Source organism: Scyliorhinus canicula, chromosome 17 (genome assembly GCF_902713615.1).
Source record: "Scyliorhinus canicula chromosome 17, sScyCan1.1, whole genome shotgun sequence".
NCBI classification, from domain to species: domain Eukaryota; kingdom Metazoa; phylum Chordata; class Chondrichthyes; order Carcharhiniformes; family Scyliorhinidae; genus Scyliorhinus; species Scyliorhinus canicula.
Window position 1 is genome coordinate 86115984 of NC_052162.1, and position 25347 is coordinate 86141330.

General features: G+C 44.4%; 1 protein-coding gene across 1 annotated transcript in view; it reads left to right on the forward strand.

The window, feature by feature from the left end:
- The window catches only part of LOC119952125 (sodium/hydrogen exchanger 2-like), a 230432-nt gene that overhangs the window by 69771 nt on the left and 135314 nt on the right, over positions 1 to 25347 (forward strand). Inside the window, exon 3 of the mRNA XM_038775699.1 lies at positions 16536 to 16786. Coding sequence (XP_038631627.1) covers positions 16536 to 16786 — 251 coding nt within the window. The remainder of the gene's footprint in view (positions 1 to 16535; positions 16787 to 25347) is intronic.

Consider the following 25347-nt stretch of genomic DNA (forward strand, 5'->3'; position numbering starts at 1 on the left):
TTTTGTCCTAGGTTAATCATAGAATTTTGGACACTAAGGGCAATTTATCATGGCCAATCCACCCAACCTGCACATCTTTGGACTGTGGGAGGAAACTGGAGTACCCGGAGGAAACCCACGCACACACGGGGAGGATGTGCAGACTCCACACAGACAGTGACCCAAGTCGAAATCGAACTTGGGACCCTGGAGCTGTGAAGCAATTGTGCTATCCTCAATGCTACTGTGCTGCCCTTAGACACAGTATTAGGACACAGGCTCACATAGAAGAGGTAGCGATGTCACTGTCTGATCGCCACCATTGGTTTGCCTTGAGAGAGTGGCCAAATATGTCAGCCCCTTAACAATCTTGCAGTTGTGGCAAACGGGTAATTCTTGCGGTTAAGACTACCCATTTTTCCTGCCATCCACATATCCACTTGATGCACTAGCTGCCCAGAAGGAGAAAACTGTAAAAACGGGAAAATAAGAATACTGATCCGAACTGTTTTTTCCTATTGGGTAAGAGCACACAGCACAGATACCAGCACTTCACTCCCTTTAGGGGCTGGTTTAGCATGGTGAGCTGACAGCTGGCTTGTAATGCAGAACAAGACCAGCAGTGCGGGTTTAATTCCCGTACTGGCCTCCCCGAACAGGCGCTGGAATGTGGCGACTAGGGGCTTTTCATTAACTTCATTGAAGCCTACTTGTGACAATAAGCAGTTATTATTATTAATATACTCATGGCACGTCACTAGCAGTACAGCTCTGTTACCCAAGCAGCTCTCGCAACAGCTCTTTTGTCCTTGCCAATCCCGGATTAGACTGAGAAAGGCGTAGGGAGCAAACTAGGAGATGGTCAGCTTCTCGGGGCTATATTAAATGAAGTAATCGTAAAAAAATGAGCGGAACGGTGGCACAGTGGTTGGCACTGCTGCCCCACCGCATCAGCGATCCCGGTTCAAAATTGGCATTGGGGTGACTGTGTGAAGTTTGCACGTTCCCCGTGTCTACGTGGGATTTCCTTCGGGTGCTCCGGTTTCCTCCCACAGTCCATAGATATGCAGAGTTGGTGGATTGGCCCTGCTAAATTTCCCCTTAGTGTCCAAAAATGTGTAGGTTAGTAGGTTAGGTTAAGGGACTATTATGTTAGGGCGGGAGAGTGGGCTTCGGTGGTGTGCTCTTTGAGAGGGTCGGAGCAGACTTAATAGGCCCAATGGCCACCTCCTGCAGTCGAGATCTTCTAAGAAAAGGCACATTTATTTCTAAGCCTGGTGCAATGATGAAGCAGATGTGCAAATGCATCATTGTGTCACTTCTTTGTGATGTTACTGATTGGTGCTCTTCTTGGTCCGTCCCTTAATCGCTTCAAAATTGTTCTTTGGAAGATAATGGGGAAGAAATTCAATTTGGGCGGCAGCTCAAGGCAGGAGTTAACGAATCAGAGGCCTGTTTCATAATCCATTGACATTGATTGAAAATAAAATTGGGCAGGTACCAACCGGAAAATCCTGCCCATGGTCTGCACTATCGCTAACGACTGAACCAAACTCGTCCAAACCATGCACAATGGATTATACAAGGCAACACTACCAGAGTGGCAATAATGGTGCCCTCATTGACATTTATCATGATCAGCCCCTGGGCGAGGTCCTCAAATTTGTCACCCTCGTCAGCTCTGTGGGAACTATCTTGGCATGAGCCCTAATTTGTCAAATTCTGGATGGGATACCCCTAAATTGTTCTGCCCCCTGGTAAGTGATGAACTCCCTTTTCTTTTATTCAACCACCTTGCCTGGTTGCAATAGGACAACTTCAAAAGGAAGTTCCTTCCTTAATAAACAACTTTTTCCCAGTCCCAATGTATTGCGTTTTAAATAGTGCCAATTTAATAAGGCTTTCTGGCGTTGCAGAAAGAGTGAGTTTATCAGCTGCTAAACGTGAGAAAAATAGTGAGAAAAGCACATGTATTCCCACAGATTAGAAATGGGAAGGGACTACAAAAATAGGTTTAAAAAAAAGAGATATACAAAAAAGTCTTTGATTTGTCCATGAGGAGTAGATTGTGGAACGTTCCAGCCGTTTGAGATTTGTGATTCTAATAGCACTGATATCTGCAGTTGAATAGTTGGTTTTGGGATTCCAGGGTTTAGCTCAGGTTCTGGTTCTGGTTCCTTTTCAGCTGTGGTTTTGCTGAATTTACTTGCTTTCAGCAATCAGATAGACAGCAAGACTTGCATTTTTACCTGCCAGAGCAGGGGTGACTATTGTTGTCTTCCCTTGCTTATGTGCCACACATTCTGAGATACCCAGTACTAGACCAAGTTTGCAGCTCCTTTTGATCCCAATCTCCTGTGTAATCATGAAAAAAGGGGAGAACCCACAACCAATTCTGAGACATAATTTGCAGGATGTGATTCCTGATAAGATGGTCAACAGCTTCCATTATCTCCAGAGGAGATTACAGTTGGTTACTGCATGGCTTTGTGCCTTCCTGTCATAATCCATTGTGTGATAATCCATTATCTCTCAGGATTTAGTATCAATTGCACAGGAACCCCTCAGACAGTCACTGAATTTACATTCCCAGAATTTACATATTTAGCTATTCTTGATTTGCAATGAAATATTTTCATTTTGCTAGAAAAATTCAATATGTCCATTCTTAAATCAAGGATTTGCTTAATGATTGTGATACATTTGTAAAGATAGATGGAGACAATTCAATTGAGACGATCACTAAATTTTCATGAGACTATTTAATTGCCCTGCTGCACCCTTCACAAAATAAAACTTCTTACTCTTAGAATGTGCTGGTGACAACATCCACCATTGACAATTTTTCCTTCAGCTATCCCGGCCAAAGCTCTGGAACATTTCCAAAAGCTCGTCCTCCCCTCTTAAGACAGGGCCTACAGTGAGCTCTTCGTCAAGATGCAAATTGGTCACCTATCTCCTGATGTGTTGTGTGCCAGATTTTCTCTCACTACTGTCCGATCAAGGTTTCACTATGTTACAGGGCCTATTTATGTGAATGCGTCTCTGATTCACTTGTCTCTCAGTCCGGAAGAAACGGTCTCGAACACGTCCGTACATCAGAATATTCTTTATTGCGATCGGGGCAGCTCTCTAGGTATTCCGGAGAACCACCTCGGAGAGTGCCAAAGTATTGCTCAAAACATCCTTCTTTTATATGTATTATTAGGGGGCTGTCCCTTACATTCACTTGAGCTCACCCCCATTACAAAGCATAAACTTGTTTTTGCCATAGATCCAATACATGATTAACTTGTTATTGCCGGGCAGCACGGTGGCCTAGTGGTTAGCACAACCGCCTCACGGCGCTGAGGTCCCAGGTTCGATCCCGGCTCTAGGTCACTGTCCGTGTGGAGTTTGCACATTCTCCCCGTGTCTGCGTGGGTTTCGCCCCCACAACCCAAAAATGTGCAGAGTAGGTGGATTGGCCACGCTAAATTGCCCCTTAATTGGAAAAAATAATTGGATAATCTAAATTTAAAAAAAAAAAAAAAAAAAAACTTGTTATTGCCATAGTTTCCATACATGATTTTACAGACTTTGAGGTTATCTATTGGCACATGAGTATATAGTAGTCTTAGCATAAACCGCAGGTGTTTAGCCATAGTTGCAAGCGGCTCCCACATTTCCTATTCCGTCATCCGGCCATCTTCCTTGTTTCTCAAGGCTATTCGGCTTACAGTCAATGAGTCGGCTCACAAATTCAGATATCAACTCACTTATCTCAACAAGTTCATCCTCCTTCAATGGCTTCAATAACAAACTCCTCTACTGGTGATTTTCCACTAATGTATCCCAATGTATCCCATTCATTCTGGCTCGTTCGAGCTATTAACCCTTGCTTCACATCCTCATTTAGATTGGAGAAGTTTTGGCCTCAGAGAAACAAAGATGGAGGGCGCAATTTATCGGGAAATAATGCACCATTTTTGGGTGCATTTAGAGGGGTGTTTCTTGGTGTCTGCGGCAACGAGAGCCACCCCGCAATCAAACCGAACTCTTTTTTTTTTCTGGCCTTGGCGAGGAAAATCCTGCCGAGGCCACACTTACCTTGCCTCCTGCACTGATGAACTCAGCTTGTCCGCGCAGGAAGAGATCGGGCCACTATTTTAAAAAGTCGCCTTGATCTCTCACCACGAAATCTGGACACCCCCAGTATCCCACCTCACCTGTTAGGGGGTGAGGGCAGGGCACCCTCGGGCCCAATCCCTGGCACTGCCACTGGGCACTGAGGCAGTGCCAAGGTGCCAGGCTGGCAATGTCAAGGTCTCTAGGTAGCAGCGGGCTAGTGCTGTTACACCTGGTCCACATTTGTGTGGACCAGTTTTAAATGGCACAATGTGAGGTCTCCCAGGCGTGGGTGTTAGTTCCGGGCCCCGGCAGTATCGAGCGGCGACCCATTTAAGTGAGCCTTACTGCTCACTTTTTAAGAATAAATGGAGAGTACCCAATTATTTTTCTCCAATTAAGGGGCAATTTAGCGTGGCCAATTCATCAAGCCTGCACATTTTTGGGTTGTGAGGGTGGAACCCATGAAGACACGGGGGCGGGCTCCCCTGATCCTGAGGCTAAGTGTTGACGCGTTTCTCGACGGCATCAACAAGGCCTCAGGATCAGCAATTCTCGCCCCTGCAGGGGGACAGCAGGACGCTGGAGTGGTTCACGCCGCTCCAGCTGTTGATCTGGCTGTGGAATGGGCGCCGGGGGATGCGCACATGCGCAGTGGGTCCGGCACGATCCCGCGCATGCGCAGTCCCACCGGCGTGATTTGCGCGCATGTGCAGTGTCTCCCTTGTCCACGCCGGCCCCAACCCAACATGGCGCAGGAGTACAGGCGCCGGCGTGGAAGAAAGGAGGCCGGGAGACAGAGAGGCCGGCCCGCCGATCGGTGGGTGCCGATCGCGGGCCGGGCCACATCGAAGGCCCTCCCCCGGGGTCGGACACCCCCCCCCCCCCCCCCCCCCCCGCCACAGGCCGTCCCCGGACCCTTCAACGCCGAGGTCCCGCCGGCTCAGAGCATGTTAGAACGGCGGCGGGACTCAGGTTTCTTTTTACGGCCGCTCGGGGGGGGGGGGGGTGGTTGGGTGGAGGCGTAGAGTGGCCCCAAACCGGCACCGTGCCAACCACGCCTGCCCCAATTGTGCCGATTCTCCGCTCTGCGGGGTCGGAGAATCCCGTCTGTTGAGTTTACTGCTCACTTAAATATGTAAATCTGGATCACGCTCAGCGAGATCCAGACTGCGACATATGTGTAACTGAGTCAGGCGGGATGAGGCCTTTCAATCACGCTAGGAGAGGAGATTTGATATAGGGGTTCAAAATCACGAGAGGCATGGCCAGAGAAGACAGGGGGAAATTGTTCCCATTGGTCACAAACCAGATTGGCAAAAGAACCAGACATGACATAAGTAAATAGTTTTCACACAGCAAGTGGGTAGGATCTGGAATGCGCTGCCTGAGAGTGTGGTGGTTGGAGGCAGATTCAATCATGGCTTTCAATAGGACATTTGCTAATTATCTGAAGAGGAAAAATGAGCTGTCGAATTGCAGGAAATAGGCAAGAGTGTGTGACTAGCTTGCTTGGGTACGAAGGGCTGAATGGCTTCTTTCTCTGCTGGAAGCATTCAATAATTCAATAAGCGTTCGGTTCCCGGCTTGGGTCACTGTCTGTGCGGAGTCTGCACATCCTCCCCGTGTGTGCGTGGGTTTCCTCCGGGTGCTCCGGTTTCCTCCCACAGTCCAAAGATATGCAGATTAGGTGGATTGGCCATGATAAATTGCCCTTAGTGTCCAAAATAGCCCTTAGTGTTGGGTGGGGTTACTGGGTTATGGGGATAGGGTGGAGGTGTTGACCTCGGGTAGGATGCTCTTTCCAAGAGCCGGTGCAGACTCGATGGGCCGAGTGGCCTCCTTCTGCATTGTAAATTCTATGATAATAAGCAGCGCTCCTGCTGAAAGGCTTGCTGAGATTGCTGCATCCCTCAGCTATTTATTGCATTTGCTTCGCACGTTACATGCTTCAGTTTCGATGCTGCTCCCCGCAGCTAATATTAATGTTATAACCTTATTTCCTCCCTATTTAATTTTTCCATTCAGTTAAAATAAAAGGCCGCAATGCAATTAGGTATTAAAAATATATAATTGAATTGGACTTTGATGCCTTGCTGGCTGAATTAGATAAAAGGATTGGAACGTAGCCCTGGATTTAAAAATAGTGCTGCCCGTAACCTTGAGACAATTATTGAGGCACCTCATTAACTACGGCCTACTGGGGGCCTGAAAAGATTAACAAATGGATAAGACTCTCCAAACTCAGTGTATTCAGAGATCGGCAACAAACGCTGGTCCAGCCAGTAACGCCTACATCCCATGAAAGCCTAAAAAAATGTTGTTCCTAAGAAATTTTGCTCTCTTTACCACATAATTTTAGCCTCCTCTTTGTGAGCTTAATTTTGCATTTGTGAAGAAAGTTTGCAACACAACCTTTCATAATGGACAAGATTTTAAAGTACACTTTAAGACACTTGGGATGTTGGCTTCGATGGCAACACCAGCATTTACTGATGATGCATTCTGCTAACAGGTTGTGTCGAATAGCTGAGAGTTTGACGATGCAGTATAGATGATTATATTTTGTTTCTTAATGACTTGAGCAGTGAAAGAGTATTGGTTGACCATGCGAGGGAGATTGACCATTTTAATAGCGTTCCAATTTGTTCTTGCAATGACACAGAGAGGAATGTGTCCCATTCAATTTACTTCTAATAGTGTAAATTTCAGGGTTTATCACGAACATCAGGAAAACTTTAGTATCGACTTGGCAGGCTACCATGCAGTCCTACATCATTTAATCTATTCCACTTTGCGTGAGTGAAATGTAGGTCTTGTTCTCTATCTGCCCAGGAATACTAATCTTTTCACCTCAACAGCTTGATTAAAAACATTTTAGAAATTTTAAACAAACTTGACAGAAGACCTTCTTCAATCAAGCTATCATTGGCTTTTGATCGTCAATAGATACAGAGCAACATTATGTTGGTCATATCGCTGAAGCACGAAAAGCAATGCGTCACCTCGCTAACCGATAACAAAAACCTTGCCTTCTAGTCCAGTACGAGGGGCTTACATGATTCATGTTCATGGTACGAGCCCACAAAAACACCCACTTAGAGATGTTGTAAGGGTGACTTCTCTGCTCTTCCCCAGTAGCATAGCTGGATGCAGTTTATCGTGCAAGACTTCATGGATTGAGTTTACATTTTATGCTATTGTTTTGAGTTATATGCAGATTTCTACTGCTTGCTCATGTTCACTAGGAACAGGACTGAGGCAATCCAAATTCATTTTGTGCAAACTGTCACAATCAGCAGACAGATTTCCATCAATCCAAATCAAGAAGTCTAATTCTTGCAAAGGAAGGTTTCGATTTTCAATACAGTAACCAACACGAAATAAAGGAAGGTGCCAACCCAAAAATACAGTGCAATCTTTTTCCCCCAGATTTTTTGAACACTGAAAATGGAGAGCACTCCAATTGCACACATGAATGGCCACATACCGGCTTTATTGACATATCCGTGGAAAATGCACAGGATCCCTCAGAGATGTGCAGCATCATCGGGACTTTCAGATTCTGTGATTCTTGTTGCTAGGACTTGTAAACTGAATAATCAGCTGGAAATCCAATATGGAACTGCAACTCGCAATATATTATACAATGGGCAAAATTTTCAGTTTTTTTAACTACAGATCGTTTTCATAGAATCTGCAGTGCCGAAGGAGGCTACTCGGCGCATCGAATCTGCACCGGCCCTTACGAAGAGCACCCTACTCAAGCCCATGTAGCTACTCTACCCCGTAACCCAGTAACCCCCTCTTAACCTTTTTTTTGGACACTTAGGGCAATTTATCATGGCCAATCTACCTAACCCGCACATCTTTGGAGGTGGGAGGAAACCCACGCAGACACGGGGAGAACGTGCAGACTCCGCACAGTGACCCAAGCTGCAAAGCGCACCTGGGACCCTGGAGCTGTGAAGCAACTGTGCTAACCACTATGCTACCGTGCTGCCCTACTATGCTACCGTGCTGTCTGTTTTGGGAAGAAAACGTGGCGAGTAACCCGCTGGCTCCACTAACCGCGTTCCCTGCCATATTTTTCAAACAAGTAGTTGAACAAAACGCTGGGGATAGGTGACGCCCTGTGGCGCTGGCAGAGCGGTCTCTTCCAGCAAACTCCGCTTTCAAGAGTGCGCCCTGATCTCACACAAATAAAAATAAAGAGAAGCCCCCTCCCATGCACAGAGGGCCCCGCCCCATGTGTGCACACGGGTAAACCCTCCCCAAAAGACACATGGAACACCTAACCGCCCCCGCGGATCTTCCCAAACGAAGTCATTCCCCAGCACTGTCACTGCCCCTTGGCATTGATGCCTGGCACCGTCTAGTGGCACAGGGCAGTCCTGGAGGCAGCCTAAGGCGGTCAGGATATTACCCGGACATGAACCCCTCCTCCCCAGGGGGCTTACTTACCTATGCGGCCCCGACTGGTTCTCTTTGCCATTTCCCCTATTGGGGGAAAATACAAATGTGGGTGGTGGATGCAGCAGGGAAGCCTGCGAATAATATTCAGACGTATTTAAATATGGACACGTACTCCTAAAGAATACACAGCTGATTAATAACATCTAAACTACACTCATCTACAGCTAATCTCACTGCTGGTTTAAACTATGCTCTGTACTCACTTACACTATCGGTACCTCTGACTCTCACCAGCAAACTCCTGTGCACACACTCCCACAGGGCCTTATATAGTTGTGGCGCCCTCTAGTGGCTGCTCTCGACTATTCATTAACCCTTGCAGTTCTGACAGTTATGATAATACCACACTGCCCAATAAAACCGGCGGGGTGGGGGGTCATAAAATTCCAGCTGATATCTATAAGTTCTAATCTATAATATCTATAATATTTATTGGGCCGCACGGTAGCACAATGGTTAGCACTATGGCTTCACAACGCCAGGGTCCCACGTTCGCTTCTCGGCTTGGGTCACTGTCTGTTCTCCCCGTGTCTGCGTAGTATTATGGGCCAGGGTTTAGAGAACCCCGAAGTGTATCATGGAGTTCACCTGACCCACAACTTTTAATAGATTGTGGTATGGGGAGCACACAGCCCACTCCACAGGTGTGGGATAGCAGAAATCAAAAAGTATTTTTTTTAAAGCAAAACAGTGTTTATTTTATGAACTCAAATTAACCTTTTTAAAACATACAGTGAACATCTTAGCAAGCATTAATTCAAATACAATCCCCAATGAATACAACACTAAGTAATCCTTAATACCTTCCCAAACAACATCCAGAAGACAAAAGAAACACATGTTAACAGAAGCACATTAGGTTTACATTCACTACTGAGAATATTTATAATTCTGAATTTATCAAATGATCAAGAGATAGTCTTTTCATGGCAGAGAGATCAACAGTACACCTGTTTTGTCTGGCTTCAGCTCCAACACTGAAAAAAAACCTAAAACACACTCTGCAGCAAACAGCCTAAAACAAAAGTAAAAAGCTGACAGACAGCCCAGCTCCATCCACACTCTGACATCACTGATAAACACCCATTTCTTAAAGGTACTCTCACATGACACCTCCGCCCAAGAAAAAAAAATAAACCATCAACATCAAGATGGTTTCATTTTCCACCTTTTCACTATCCTTTAAGAAATACATACAGTAAAGATGCTTTTCCGTTTCAAAAAACAACGCACACAAACAGGTACAATAATATCGTCAATTTTCTTTTTCTTCTTCCTCCAACTGGAATCCCTCTAAATTGAACAAGAAGGTCTCTGTACGATCCATGCATTCCTCTATGCCTCGGCATTTCTCTTTAAAGTCAGATACTTTAGTTCAATCTGATCACAGAGACCCTTGTAATTCTCCAACACAGGAGCAGTGACTATCACAGCTTTCAGGCAGTCAAATGCCTGTTGACACTCGGCTGTCCACTGAAATTTTCAACGTGTATTCAGCAGGTCAATCAGTGGAGCAACCACACAATAAAAACTTTTCACAAATGTTCGATCAAATCGACTCATGCCATGAAATCGCATTATTTCCCTTCGTCTTGAGGGTATCGGAAACTCCTCAATAACTGTTGAGTTCACATCTCAACAGTTATTGACCATTCGACACCGTCCATTTGTATGTCTATTTGTATACTTGGGCTTTCCCAAATTCACTTTTGGCTAGGTTTATCACCAAACTCGCCTCCTGAAGTCAATCGAATAACTCCATCAGATGTTTTCAATGTTCTTTCCATGTCTGGCTGAAAATTATCAGATCGTCGATGTATACCGCACAATTGGGTAATCCTGAAATGACTTTGTTAGTTAACCGTTGAAATGTGGCTGGGGTGTTTTTCATGCCAAATGGGCATAACTTTGAATTGGTATATACCATCTGGAGTCAGAAAAGCTGAAATCTCCTTCGCCCTTTCAAATAAAGGTACCTGCCAGTAACCTTTAAGTAAATCCAATTTGGAAACAAAAGCTGATTGTCGCACTTTCTCAATTGAATCCTCCAAACGTGGGATAGGATAAGAGTTCATTTTTGTAACTGCATTAACCTTTCTGTAGTCCACACACCGTTGGGTACCGTCTGGTTTTGGTACCATCATTATGGGTGAGCTCCATTGGCTGCAACCCACTTCAATTATGCCCTTTTTAAGCATACTCTCAATCTCTTTGTTAACCTGTGCCAATTTTGTGTGGATGTTGTTTGATTGGAACAGCCTTTCCCACATCTACATCATGTATAACCATTTTAGACTTCACAATTTATCTCCACAAACATGCCCACTTGATATCAATAACTCTTTCAGGTCAGTTTGTTTTTCCTCTGGAAGGCAACTCAACAATTTATCCCAATTTTTAAGAACATCCTTATTTTCCAATTTAATTTGAGGTATGTCAAATTTCAAGTCATGTGGATTTGGTTTGTCACTTTGAGTTAGAATCATTAAAACCTCCTTTTTTTCTCCTTCCCTTTCAAAGTACCTTTTAAGCATATTCACATGACACACTCGGTGAGCCTTCCTTCTATCTGGTGTTTTTACCGCATAATTCACCTCACCTAATTTTCTTTCAATATGATAAAGTCCACAAAACCTAGCTTTTAAAGGTTCACCTACCACTGGTAACAACGCTAAAACTTTATCTCCAATGGCAACACTACGAACTTTGGATTTCTTGTCCACTACCCGTTTCATCACATTTTATGCAACTTTTAAATGTTGTCTAGCCAATTCACCTGCTCTAATTAATTGTTCCCTAAAATTTGACACGTAATCCAATAATGTAATTTCTGATTTCTCACTCACCACTTTTTCCTCACCAAAAATTAGTTCAAAAGGACTGAATCTGGTTGACTCATTAGGTGCATCCCAAATTGCAAACAGTACAAATGGAATTCCTTTATCCCAATCCACTGGATAATCTTGACAATAAGCCCTCAACATTGTCTTTAATGTCTGTTGCCAACTTTCTAATGCTCCTTGCGATTCTGGATGGTACGCAGTTCATATAAATTGTTTTATTCCGAAGCTATCCATAACTTCTTTGAGTAACCAGGAGGTAAAATTTGATCCTTGATCCGATTGTATTTCTGTGGGTAGTCCATATCTAGTAAAGAATTGAAGTAACTCCACAATCTTTTTAGCTGTAATATTACGTACTGGAATGGCCTGTGGAAACTTAGTAGATACATCCATTATTGTCAAAAGATATTGATTCCCACTTTTTGTTTTCGGAAGCGGTCCTACACAATCAATTAGGACCCTTGCAAAAGGTTCCTCAAATACTGGAATGGGTATTAAGGGCGTTGGTTTTAACACTGCTTGAGGTTTTCCTATCACTTGACATGTATGACATGATTGACAAAATTTAACTACATCTTTATGTAGTCCAGGCCAATAAAAATGTTTTTATATTTTAGCTTGAGTTTTCTTGATTCCCAAATGACCTCCCACTGGTTCCTCATGTGCAACTCCGAACACCTCCTTTCTATACTCTACCAGCAATACTACTTGATGAACTTCTGCCCACTTTTCATCCACCTGCATATGTAAAGGTCTCCATTTTCTCATCAAGACATCACTTTTACAGTAATAACACTCTGTATCTACTCAGATTCCTCTTCCGTGTATGCTTTCTGATACATCCATTTGATTTCTACATATTTCTGTTGTAACTCCGCCAATTTTCCCGAACTAAAGATATCTGCTCCATCCTCCACCTGTTCTTTTCCAACCATCTGATCAAAAATCATTTCTGATAATTGCACTTCACCTTTATCTTCACTCTCTGATTTCCTCTCTTGTCTTAACCTGTGACTTTGCAACCTTGTTACTACACAATCTGGAAACATCCCAGGATTTACTGCGTACAGTTATGGTCGCCACATTACTAAAAGGATGTGGATGCTTTGGAGAATGTGCAGAGGAGGTTCACCAGGATGTTGCCTGGTATGGAGGGCGCTAGCTATGAAGAGAGGTTGAGTAGATTAGGATTATTTTCATTAGAAAGACGGAGGTTGAGGGGGGGGGGGATCTCATTGAGGTCTACAAAATCATGAGAGGTATAGACAGGGTGGATTGCAAAAAACTTTTTCCCAGAGTGGGGACACAATTACTAGGGGTCACGAGTTCAAGGTGAGAGGGGAAAAGTTTCAGGGAGATATGCGTGGAAAGTTCTTTACCCAGAGGGTGGTGGGTGCCTGGAACGCATTGCTGGCGGAGGTGGTAGAGGCCGGCACGATAGCATCATTTAAGATGTATGGAGACAGATACATGAATGGACAGGGAGCAGAGGGATACAGATCCTTAGAAAATAGGTGACAGTTTTAGATAGAGGATCTGAATCGGCGGAGGCTTGGAGGGCCGAAGGGCCTGTTCCTGTGATGTAAGTTTTCTTTGTTCTTTGTTCTTTGATATTCGCCCTAAAAACACTTCAGTTGTCTGATTTTGCACTGGTGTATCGACCACAGTAGGCATCACTCCCACCTGCAATCCAGCTATATCATTACCCAAGCTAAACTGTATTCCTGGACAAGATAGTTTCTCTATTACTCCTACTAGCACTTCACCACTCTTCAATGGACTTTCCAACCTTACTTTATAATAATAGAACACTACTCCTCTCACCCTGACTTCCACATATCACCGCATTTTCTAGCAATAGTCGTCCCAAACTACATAACTCCTCATCTCTTACCATTAAAGATTGACTAGCTGCCATATCTCTTAAAATTGTGACTTCTTTACCTGCTCCTCCTGATACACATGAGTAAACTTTACCCACACAAGTACATTTTTAAAGAGATCTGGCACCTTCTTATCAATCACCTCTTGATCAGGCTGTAAAATCTTTTGCACCTCCTTTGCTTCACTTGGGCTTTCCTTTGCCACTTTAACAAACCCCACTGTCTTATCCTGTTTTACCACATCAGCCTTTGCAGTGCTTTTCTTCAACCACCAACACTGTGACTTTACATGACCTAGTTTATTTAGTGAAAACATTTGAAATTTTTCATTTCTTTTCCACCCTCCGAGATTTCTTTTTTAATCTGAGGTACACTCTCCTTATTACCTCCCACCTGATCGCCTTTACCTTTACCACTTGAGTATTTCTCATGTCCCCAGTTTCTATCCCTCACAGGCTGAAACTGACGTTAGAAACCAAGCTTTGATTTATGAACTAATTCATAATCGTCTGCCATTTCTGCTGCTTTAACCCTCTGCTCTTCCACATGAGTTCTCATTAAACAGGAATTGAATTTTTAAACTCCAAAAGTATAATTTCTCTGAGAGCTTCATACACTTGGTCTATTTTCAAAGCCCTTATCCACCTATCAAAATTACTCTGTTTGAGCCTTTCAAATTCCATATATGTTTGACCAAATTCTTTCCTTAAATTCTAAACCTTTGTCTGTAGGCTTCAGGCACTAGTTCATATGCACCTAAGATGGATTTTTTTCATCTCCTCATACATCCCAGATACCTCCTCCGGTAGTGATGCAAACACTTCACTAGCCCTATCTATCAGCTTTGTTTGAATCAGTAATACCCACATGTCCTGTGGCCATTTCATTTGTTTAGCCACCTTCTCAAATGAAATGAAAAAGGCTTCCACCTTCTCATCAAAACTTGGCAATGCTTGGACATATTTAAATAGATCCCCACCAAGCCTTCGAATTTGACGCTCTTTCTCACTATCCTCATCACTATCATCCAACTGTTTCCCTTTACATCTGCCAATTTTAACTGACTGTCATGTTTCATGGCCATTTTCTGCAGTTCAAACTCTCTCTATCTTTTCCCCGATCTATATCTCCCTTTCTCTTTCTTTTTGTTCTGCGTGGGCTATTCTTTCTTTTCTCCTTTCTTCTCTCTCCTTTTCTTTTTCCTCTCTTTCATATTCAAGCTGCTTTAATTCTTTCTCATGTTCCATTTGTTTAAGTTGTAACTGAAGTTTTGCCATTTCCAATGAGTCAAACTGTATCTCAGGCAACTTTAAATGCTTAGCCACCACCTTAATTACCCCATCTATTCGCATTTTTTCAGGTAATGTTAACTGCAATGTTTTTGCCAAATCTACCAATCTGCTTTTAGTCTCTGCCCGTAAGGTACTGCGTGTGACCGTCTCCACCCCCAAAAATTCAGAGCATCTGAAAGAGCCATTGTCCAAAACATACTCCCTACTTAAACTGAAATACCACACCTGAAAAGCAACCACAATATGCTCACTCCTCACTGTCTTTAAGTTCAGTCAGCCAATCCAATAGATCGACTTCTATCCTGGACAAGCCCCCAATTTGTTATGGGCCATGATTTAGAGAACCCCAAAATGTCTCATGGAGTTCACCTGACCCACAACCTTTAACAGATTGTAGTATGGGGAGCACACGGCCCACTCTACAGGTGTGGTACACCAGAAATCGAAAAGTATTTTTTTAAAGCAAAACAATGTTTATTCTATGAACTCAAGTTAACCTTTTTAAAACATACTGAACATCTTAGCAACCATCAATTCAAATACAACCCCCAAAGAATACAACACAAAGTAATCCTTAATACCTTCTCAAACAACATCCAGAAGACAAAAGAAACACCTTTTAACAGAAGCACATTAGGTTCACATTCACTACTGAGAACATTTATAATTCTGAATTCACCAAATGATCAAGAGATAGTATTTTCATGGCAGAGAGATCAACAGTACACCTGTTTTGTCTGGCTTCAGCTCCAACACTGAAAACAAAACTAAAACACACCCTGCAGCAAACAGCCTAAAACAAAAGTAAAAAGCTGACAGACAGCCCAGCACCCACAGTCTGACATCACTGATAAACACCCATTTCTTAAAGGTACATTTCATAAACACCCATTTCTTAAAGGTACTCTCACATGACAGTGGGTTCCCTCCGGGTGCTCCAGTTTCTTCCCGCAAGTCCAGAAAGACATGCTGTTCGGTAATTTAGATATTCTGAATTCTCCCTCAGTGTACCGGAACAGGCGCCGGAATGTGGCGACTCCGGACTTTTGATAGTAACTTCATTGCAGTGTTAATGTAAGCCTACTTGTGACAATAAAGATTATTATTGTAACCAGCATTATTCTAAGAAAATAATTAAGCATATATGACAGGTATATGTTGGGTTTTGTTTCAGTCTGTGATTCTAACTGCTATGTTAAACAAGAACTGGAATGAGGGGAATAATTTTTGGAACACAGCAATTCCTAGATGAGCATAAGGTCTATTTAGTTCACCTTAGTCTCATGGTACAATGATAATGGAGCACTTGATTAATTGTAGCAATCTATCAATATCAATTAGTCCATGCTCTAGCAAGAGAACCAAAGTGTTTGGGCCTATGTTTTGAAATAAAATTAAAACAGCAGAGATAAATTTGGTAATTTTTACAATATTTCACAAATCGCAATATTTAAAGTTTGTTTGGGCTGGAAATTGACTCGTCAACATTGACTAACACATGCTGCATTCACATGTTCTCACTCTGGCTACTATTTCAATGGCATGATCAGCTAGTTTGTTTGAAAAGTAAAGGTACAGATGGACACAGACATGCAAGTACATTAAAAGGGGCTATTCACTGATCTAGGAGCCCTGTGGCAGAGAACATTGGTCATAAATTTAGCAACAGAGAGTTGGAGGCCCACCTCTAATCTCTATGAGTGAAGCTCTGCTGGGAGTGCCTTGGTGAATTTACCATCGAGTGGTCATTAGTCGATATTATCAACAGTAATTTACAGCTTCTGTTATGTTAAGTCAAAACTTAACATATGTTAAGTCAGTGGTGTGTTATTCTTTCAGTACAGTCTTTGAATGTTTTTATTCTTCTCTACTGAATTTGTCTTCAAAAGGATTACTATATACAGGATAATCAGTAATAACATATTTGAATCTTTTCATGATTTTTTTTGTTGCAGGTTTTATACAAACTCTTTAAGACTTTCTGCATCATGCCCTCAGTTGGAGTGTCAGATATTTTGATTGGAATTATAAAGTTCTTTCTCGTGGGATTCGGCGGTTTATTGGTGGGCATTGCTTATGGAATCATCGCGGCACTCACTACTCGTTTCACAGAGAATATCCGTGTGATTGAACCTCTCTTCGTATTCCTGTACAGTTATTTATCATATCTGACCGCTGAAATGTTCCATTTCTCTGGCATTGTGGCGTAAGTATTGCATCTATTAATGCGTTAATCACTGGGGCTAACAATCTACCCGTGTGAAGTTTAAAATCTATGACTGTAATGTCATGGATATGCTCTAGTTGAACCTATGTATAGGATTTCTTGACAGAGAATGAACTGCTCATGGCCATAAGTTATTGATTTTCCCAATAAAGGTTGCATTGCACCTTTAGTAATATCCTCGGCTCTTCACAAGTGTTTGAGGGGAGATTTGGTCCAAGAGTGAATCTTCACGATGGGTTATAAAGGATGAAATGGTGGAAGAGAGACAAATTGTTTTTGGGAAACAGGACAAAAATTTTCAGGGAACAATTGGAAAGTCATTCAATTGTGTTTCAAACAAAATGAGTGAAGTTGTACTCTGAGTTCCAAATTTAAATAATGGCTTTTAAAATTATACAACCCTGTTATATTGCGAATAACATATATTCCTTTTTTGAAGTGCTTTGTACATATATGGATTTTGTATTAACACACTATCACCAGCTCTGTGAGTGCAGTAATGGTTTGAAACTCATTGCATTCTGAATTTCCTTGCCCAGCACATATATATTTTTCAATACTTTGCTGAGCGGTACGTTACTGGTTATACTCCCCTACATGTTAACACAACATATTTGATCGATGAATAAATAGATTAATAAATAATGTAATAGTCTCCTTTGCTATCACGACTTGCTCATGAATATTAAGACTATTTAACAGGGGTAATTTTGACCCAATACTTTAAGTACGAAAGATCTTCCTTGGTGTCCAGGATTTGATCTTGAGCTGATGCACTTGTTTGGTGTGGTTTTTTTTGGATTTTAAATTTATTTTCTTGTACTTATTTCCATAGACATTTAAGCATCGGCAATTGTAACCTACACTTCTACACCAGAAAGTAAATCAATCAGACACTTGCGGACCCTTTAGTGCATACATTAGTTGACATGCATTGGGAATATTAATCAGGATCATTAAGAGACGACTGATTGACAATTCAATTGTCAAAAGTGACTGGTAGAGGTCATTTCAAATGATATCAGTTGTATCTGTAAAACCTCAGATGCTTCGACCAGTATATTAATCAAAAATTTTACCTAGGTGCCCTTATTTGCAAGATGAACAAAGGACAAAACAGGTTCGTGGTTTAACGCAATTTTATTCACAATTCTCTCACTCAACAAAGTATGACTCAGACACCGTGGAGCTTTAGGTTTTACCCGCACTTGGTGAAGGAGGCTGGCCAGGCTATGATCACTGGATATGGGTGTCTTCGCAGGGCTTCGAAACCCAGGGTCCTGCCTTCTTGCGATGGTTGTGCCTGGGGGACTCCCAGGCTATCGCTGAAGGTCGGTTCTGATGTTCCATTCTTTAACGTGAGTGGGGTAATCACAAAGTCCATATAACAATAATGGGTTTATGCGTTGACTTGAGTGCTCTTGCAGACGATTCCAGCCAGGGCCTCATGTGATAGTTTGTGTTCCTGGCCTATGTCCCTTGCCAGCCTGACCCCTATAACCTAACAGTGACCAGCTGAACAGGAATGAAACAAGTCATTATGAGGATTGTGAGTACAACTTAAACCTATGTTCAGCTTTCGTGTCCACTTGGTGACTAAGATGCACTAACTGCACAGTGTTAGACAAGTTTAGGGGACTTCAGCAGCAACACCTTCTCAACATTTCTCCTGGAAATTTATCTCGGAGCTTCACTTAAAATGAGTCAACATTGTGCAACTCTATCTGATTGAACAACCTACAGGAGTCACCAAGAGAAAGAAGTGCATTGGCCATCTTGTGAGTGGGGGTGGGGGGACCCCCATTCTCTGTATGAGCACTGGAGGAGGAGGTCAGGTCAGGTATGTTGTGTATTGTTGGCAGCCTTGTAGTTGAATAGGGGCACTTTAAGAGAACGTCATCGGAGTTGACACATCGGCCACTTGCGCGGGCTGTCGAACATCGCAGCCTGTTGTGCCAACATCTTCTGAATAAACCTCTACGTTTTGGTTGAACTTCCAAGTCCTGCAGACCCAATTTTGAATCCGCCAAAGGGTAGAGCAGCACCAACTGCTGGAGGAGAGACGGGCATGAGGGTGAGGAGGGCCCATTCACCCAAGGCCGCCAATGAGTACTTCTCCTATATTCACATAAGAACATAAGAACTAGGAGCAGGAGTAGGCCATCTGGCCCCTCGAGCCTGCTCCGCCATTCAATGAGATCATGGCTGATCTTTTGTGGACTCAGCTCCACTTTCCGGCCCGAACACCATAACCCTTAATCCCTTTATTCTTCAAAAAACTATCTATCTTTACCTTAAAAACATGTAATGAAGGAGCCTCAACTGCTTCACTGGGCAAGGAATTCCATAGATTCACAACCCTTTGGGTGAAGAAGTTCCTCCTAAACTCAGTTCTAAATCTACTTCCCCTTATTTTGAGGCTATGCCCCCTAGTTCTGCTGTCACCCGCCAATGGAAACAACCTGCCCGCATCTATCCTATCTATTCCCTTCATAATTTTAAATGTTTCTATAAGATCCCCCCTCATCCTTCTAAATTCCAACGAGTGCAGTCCTAGTCTACTCAAATTCTCCTCATAATCCAACCCCTTCAGCTCTGGGATTAACCTAGTGAATCTCCTCTGCACACCCTCCAGCGCCAGTACGTCCTTTCTCAAGTAAGGAGACCAAAACTGAACACAATACTCCAGGTGTGGCCGCACTAACACCTTATACAATTGCAACATAACCTCCCTAGTCTTAAACTCCATCCCTCTAGCAATGAAGGACAAAATTCCATTTGCCTTCTTAATCACCTGTTGCACTTGTAAACCAACCTTCTGTGACTCATGCACTAGCACACCCAAGTCTCTCTGAACAGCGGCATGCTTTAATATTTTATCGTTTAAATAATAATCCCGTTTGCTGTTATTCCTACCAAAATGGATAACCTCACATTTGTAAACATGACCCAGGACCAATACATGAAGACCCTGCACTTCACCAAGGAGATCAGTAAAAGTGACCTGTGGCCCCATGGAATGAAGACTCAAATACAATGGAACAGTCAGAACGCATTGCCTGTGGCAGTCATGATCAGATTCACACTTACTTTTTATGTTACTGGAAATTTTCAGGCTATCACAGGTGATATCATCCATACCTCACAATCCTCTGCACAGTTTTACATAAGGAAGATCTCTGCAATTGCACATACAGTGACTATTATTGCCTGTTGCCAGAGACAACTAGTGGCAGAGAACTCTAGAATTCAACAAGATTTCAGGATTTCCATGTGGCCATTTGAGCCCCTGATTTAAACCTGGATGAGTTCTGGAACAGACAGGCATTTCATTCTCAACAGCAGGTATTCTCGCCAATCAATGGCAGGAAAATGGCTGCTAGCAGAGGTTGATGGGCTTCTTCGGACAGAACTACCTGTGCCACAGATCTTTAAGCTCCCCTGTAATGTGCATCAATGACTACGAAGTGACAAGCCATACCATCTGATGCCAATGCTCGTGACTCTTGAGGAAGTCACAGGCTCCCAAAACAAGACGGATTTTCCCGTTCGAGACGTGAGCCCACCACAGACCGATTCCCGGGTTATGAACCAGGAAGTGTGGAGGCCAATTAAGAAGCTTCCTCCAACAGCCCTGTCCAATTAGGGACAGCAGGCAGCCTGAGGAATTTGTGGCACATTGTGCATGCGTAGGTCGTTCCATAGTGAAAGATGGTGGGGAGTTTTGGCGCAGTGGATGAGAATACGGTGAAATAGCCTGAAGTTGCCATCATGAAGGATACACCAGTGGAGAAATGAATTGAGAGACTGGGTGAAATCTCCTGAAGATTGATACCCTGTAAAACTCATGAGCGATGATGGGACGCAATTCATTTTGCAAGATTTTGTACACTACTTGAAGTAGAACAGAATTCAACATATCCGAGCGATGGAGCTGTTATTCAGAGAGATTCAACTGTTTTGTTCAAGCAAACAAAATAGCAATAAATATAAAAGCCCCAACTTTTCTGAGCATAGGGGGTGGGGGGGGGGGGGGGGGGGGGGGGGGGGTACATATTTAACCGCCTGAGGATTCTAGTACAGCTGGAAAAACTATGCACGAAAACCTACGATGAAATCGTCGAAATATTGCAGGGCCGGTATTCACTATTGACAAACGCAACCAAGAAGAAGGGGAGGCACAGTGGCCAATGGACAGCACTGCTGCCTCACAGCACCCGAGGACTTGGGTTCAATTCCAGCCTTGGGTCACTGTCTGTGTGGAGTTTGCACATTCACCCCGTGGTTGCTTGGGTTTCCTTCGGGTGCTCCGGTTTCCTCCCACAGTCCAAAGATGTGCAGGTTAGGTGTTCTGGCCATGCTAAATTGCCTCTTAGTGTCCAAACATTGTTGGAGAAAGACTTCAGAAACAAACCCTGAGCCATATTCCACTTGAAGCCTTGAATTATCTGTATTGGCAGGTTGCCACCTCTGGGGAATGACAGTCATCTTTCCACCACTACTAAAAAAATTGGATTAAATCAATGACACAACAACAGTGTGACATTGTAAGGATGACAAATGTAGCCAGGAACTATTTTTGGTGGCTGGAATTAGTTATCAAAATCAAGGAAAAGGCAGAAATGTGTTCGTCTTGAGAAAAAGTGCAGGACCTGCCACTGTTAGTCTCATTACACCTGTTGGAATGGTCAGATGAGGCCTGGTAACGAGGACCATGCTGATTTCCCCTGACCGGTTGGAAGGCACATGTTTCTCATTCTAGTCAATGCTCACTCAGAATAGCCTGAAGTGGCCATCATGAAGACTACATCAGTGGAGAAATAAATTGAGAGATTGGGTGAAATCTCCTGAAGATTGGATAACCTGTAAAACTCATCAGCGATGATGGGCCGCAATTCATTTTGCAAGATTTTGTACACTACTTGAAGGAGAACAGAATTCAACATATCCGATCTGCTCCTTATCAACATGCCACAAATGGGCTGTCAGAACATTTTGTACTGACGATGAAACATTAATTGAAGGTAACTGAGAACAAGATTGATTGCCTGAACGCTTAAGCCAATTCCTGCTCACGGACAAAAATACTGTGCATTCAACAACCCAAGTTTCTCCAGCATTGTTAATGGTGAGACATCAACTACGCACAGTATTCCATTTGATAAAACTACCTAAGACAAAATAAATTGTCGACAAAAAGCAGCAGGATCAGGTCATACGACGGGAGAATAAGGTGAAACATTGACATATTCACCAGGATCAAGCAGTTCTGGCAAGGAACTATGCCACCAGTGTAAAGAGGATCCCTGCCACCGTTTTAGTCCAGACAGGACCAGTTTAAGACACTATACAAACCCGAGACGATAGAATATGGAGGCGGCAAGAACCAATCTGCCAGAGACAGAACCGACAGAGAGTCCAAATCACACTTTGCCAAGAGATGACCTAGACCTTCCCAAGAACCTGACACTAATTGATCTATTTGGGGAAAGTAGTATCTCAGTTGTGAACCAGACGCCAAGTTAACCTCAGAACATTTGTGTTGACTCAAGTTAAGACGGCCACGGATGACGTCGAAACCAAGTCAAAGACACCAGAGTTTTCGGCTAGCAGTAAAAGGGAGACGCCTGAGGTTCACCAAAACCACACAGAGAATGATGGCCTCTGAAGTGCTCACCCTGCCTCTGGACATGGAAATGTCTCTGGAGCTGTGGACCACTCCTGGTTGGTCGGATGTTGGCTGCTGTGTGTGTGGTGGTGCCTCCTGCAGTGTTCCGACACAGTGTCCAGGCATCAAGTTGTGATTGGGATGCTAGACAATGACTCCCACATGCTACATGACCCGCCTACCCATGGGAATGCACGTGGCATGTGTCACGTGCTCACTTAATCACGATTAACCCTATTGGCAATTGCCTTCAGCCATGCAGCCAGAGTCTGCAACCAGGGGGTGGTTTAGCTCACTGAGCTAAATCGCTGGCTTTTAAAGCAGACGAAGCAGGCCAGCAGCACGGTTCGATTCCCGTACCAGCCTCCCCGGACAGGCGCCGGAATGTGGCGACTAGGAGCTTTTCACAGTAACTTCATTGAAGCCTACTCGTGACAATAAGCAATTTCATTTCAGAGTCCTTAGCAGTCGGTGGGGGTTATGGGTGATCGGTGGGGCAGGTGGTCAAATACAGCGGTTTTTCCCGGAACGGGGTTGGAATCCAGGGATTGGAATGATGGTGCGATGAGCGATTGCCTCCCCGGTTTTCCCCCAAGCGCCTCCCCCACCCCCCCCCTCCCATGGTGGCCCACCCCTATGGAGGGACCCCCAACCCCGCCGAGCATTGGGATGTCAAGACCAGCACACCCGGACTCTTTCCCTGTGAGCAAAGATTGCTACTCTCCTCCTTGGCTCCCCACGGAAACCCTTCCGCAGGTTCACGTTTTTCAAAAGGAGTACCAATCGGTGCCAGCGTCAGCACTCGCTGGGGAGGCCGCTGAATGACGGGGGGGCTGTTGGATATAGGGTCGCTCTCTATGGAAATGGAGCTTAAGAGGTGATAATTGGTTTCATGCCACACTCCAGCGAGATCCCAATACCGCCTACAGGAGTGGGCCGGTTGCATCGCAATCTGCTTGGCGCCCAGTGCGTATCTCATTTTTGGCCTCTCCCATTATTCGCTGACCTCGTTACGCTTGAGCGTGAGTGTAACGAGGCCGGAAGATGTGTATGTGAGATCCTGCATCCTGCCGCACCCGTTTTCTGGTGTGGCATGCCCCGGCCGTCAGCCGGCGAATTGGATTTCCCATTGTGGGCAACCTCACGGCGTCGGGAAATCAGCGGCGTGAGTGCGCTAGTGGCGAAATGGAGGATCCCGCCGACAGAGAATCCAGCCTGGTGTTCACCCGCAGGAGGGGAATTGCAACCGATTTACAAACTACTCTTGAGAGTGCAAATCGGGAAGCAATTCCGTATCCGTTGCCATGCAAATTTATGCGTGGCGAAGAACATGAGCGATTCCTGAGGGAATCCCAGAATCAGGCCGCCATTTTGAGCGGGCAGCCCAATAGTGAAGTCCTGCGGCCTGCAACCTCCCCCCATCCCCACCCCCACCACACCACAAAGCAACCCCGGCACCCTGGATTGCCTGGGTGCCCTCCTTCCCCAAAATACAGGTGTGACCTGACCTACCTTCAAGGATCCCCTTTATATTGAGATCCCCAGGACCCTTTAATATGGATACCTCCCTCAGGACCCCTTAATAACCTCTCCCGGGACCCCCTTCAGAGAGAGAGACCCCCTCCCCAGGGACCACCTTAATAGGGAGACCTCCCCGTCGGGAACCCTTAGTAGGGAGACCCCCCAGGGATCCCTTTAATAGAGAGACCCTGACCAAGGGCTCCATTAATATGGGGAACCCCTGAGAACCACCCCAACGAAGGGACCTCCCCACAGAGACCTCTAACTAAAGGAACCCCCACCACAGAGACACCCGAACTAAAGGGACCACCCACAGGGACCCCTGCATTTTGGGAGCCTTGTGAATTCCCCGCTCCCATCGCTGATCTTCCCTCGCTGCAGGTGAAATATGTGATTGATTTAAAGAAGCAATAGTATTTGAACTAACTTTATACACCTGTTTGTTATATTGTATAATATTCAACAGTACTAGCGGGGAAAGTGTCTGATCTTTGAGAACTTGAAGGGTATATTATTGCCGGATTAAAAATACAGTACAGTCAACTCACAACATTGAGTTTAGGGGTGGGCTATCAGTTTACGGCAGCGGGAATTCTCGCTCCGATTGTCTCCGCCACACCCACCAGTGATATAAAGCGAATCCAGACGTTCAACGTCAGGATTCCCATTTGAATATATATTGGGAAGACAGCAGGATTAGGCTATTGAGTTGGATGATCAGCCATGATCGTGATGAATGGCTGAGCAGGCCCGAAGGTCCAAAAGGCCTCCTCCTGCTCCTATCTTCTATGTGTCTATGAATATAATTAAATATTCCTCTTCTTCCATCTGAGCAGAATTCTCTGACGCGATTGCTGGCAGAGACAGTTGGCTTTCTCGTTACGTTCAGAATGTGGCGCATACAGCAAATCAGGATAGCTTCTGAGTTGAGGACTGCAGGCCACCTCCTGACCACTCAAGGCATCTAAACCTCTTTCGGGATGCTAAGAATCTGCCCAATAATAATGCTGGTGACTGGGAGCCCCTGATTGTAGAAACATTTCCCAGCACTTCTGCAGGCAGCATTGGAAGTGCGGACCACAAAACCAGCGCAAAAAACGCTTACCTGGAATACCAATGTGTTTCTGCCCAGGGTCCAGATGCCTGTGTGGAGAGCAACCCATCTGGTCGGCCGGCTCGTGATGTGGAGCATCGCCAAGAGCATGGGTTCAATTCCCATACCGGTTATCCGGGCAGGGCCCGTCTTCTCAACCTTACCCCTCACCTGAGGAGTGGTGACTCTGAGGTTAAATCACCACCAGTCAGCACTCTCTCAAAAAGGGGAGAGCAGCCTGTGGTCCTCGGGGACTAT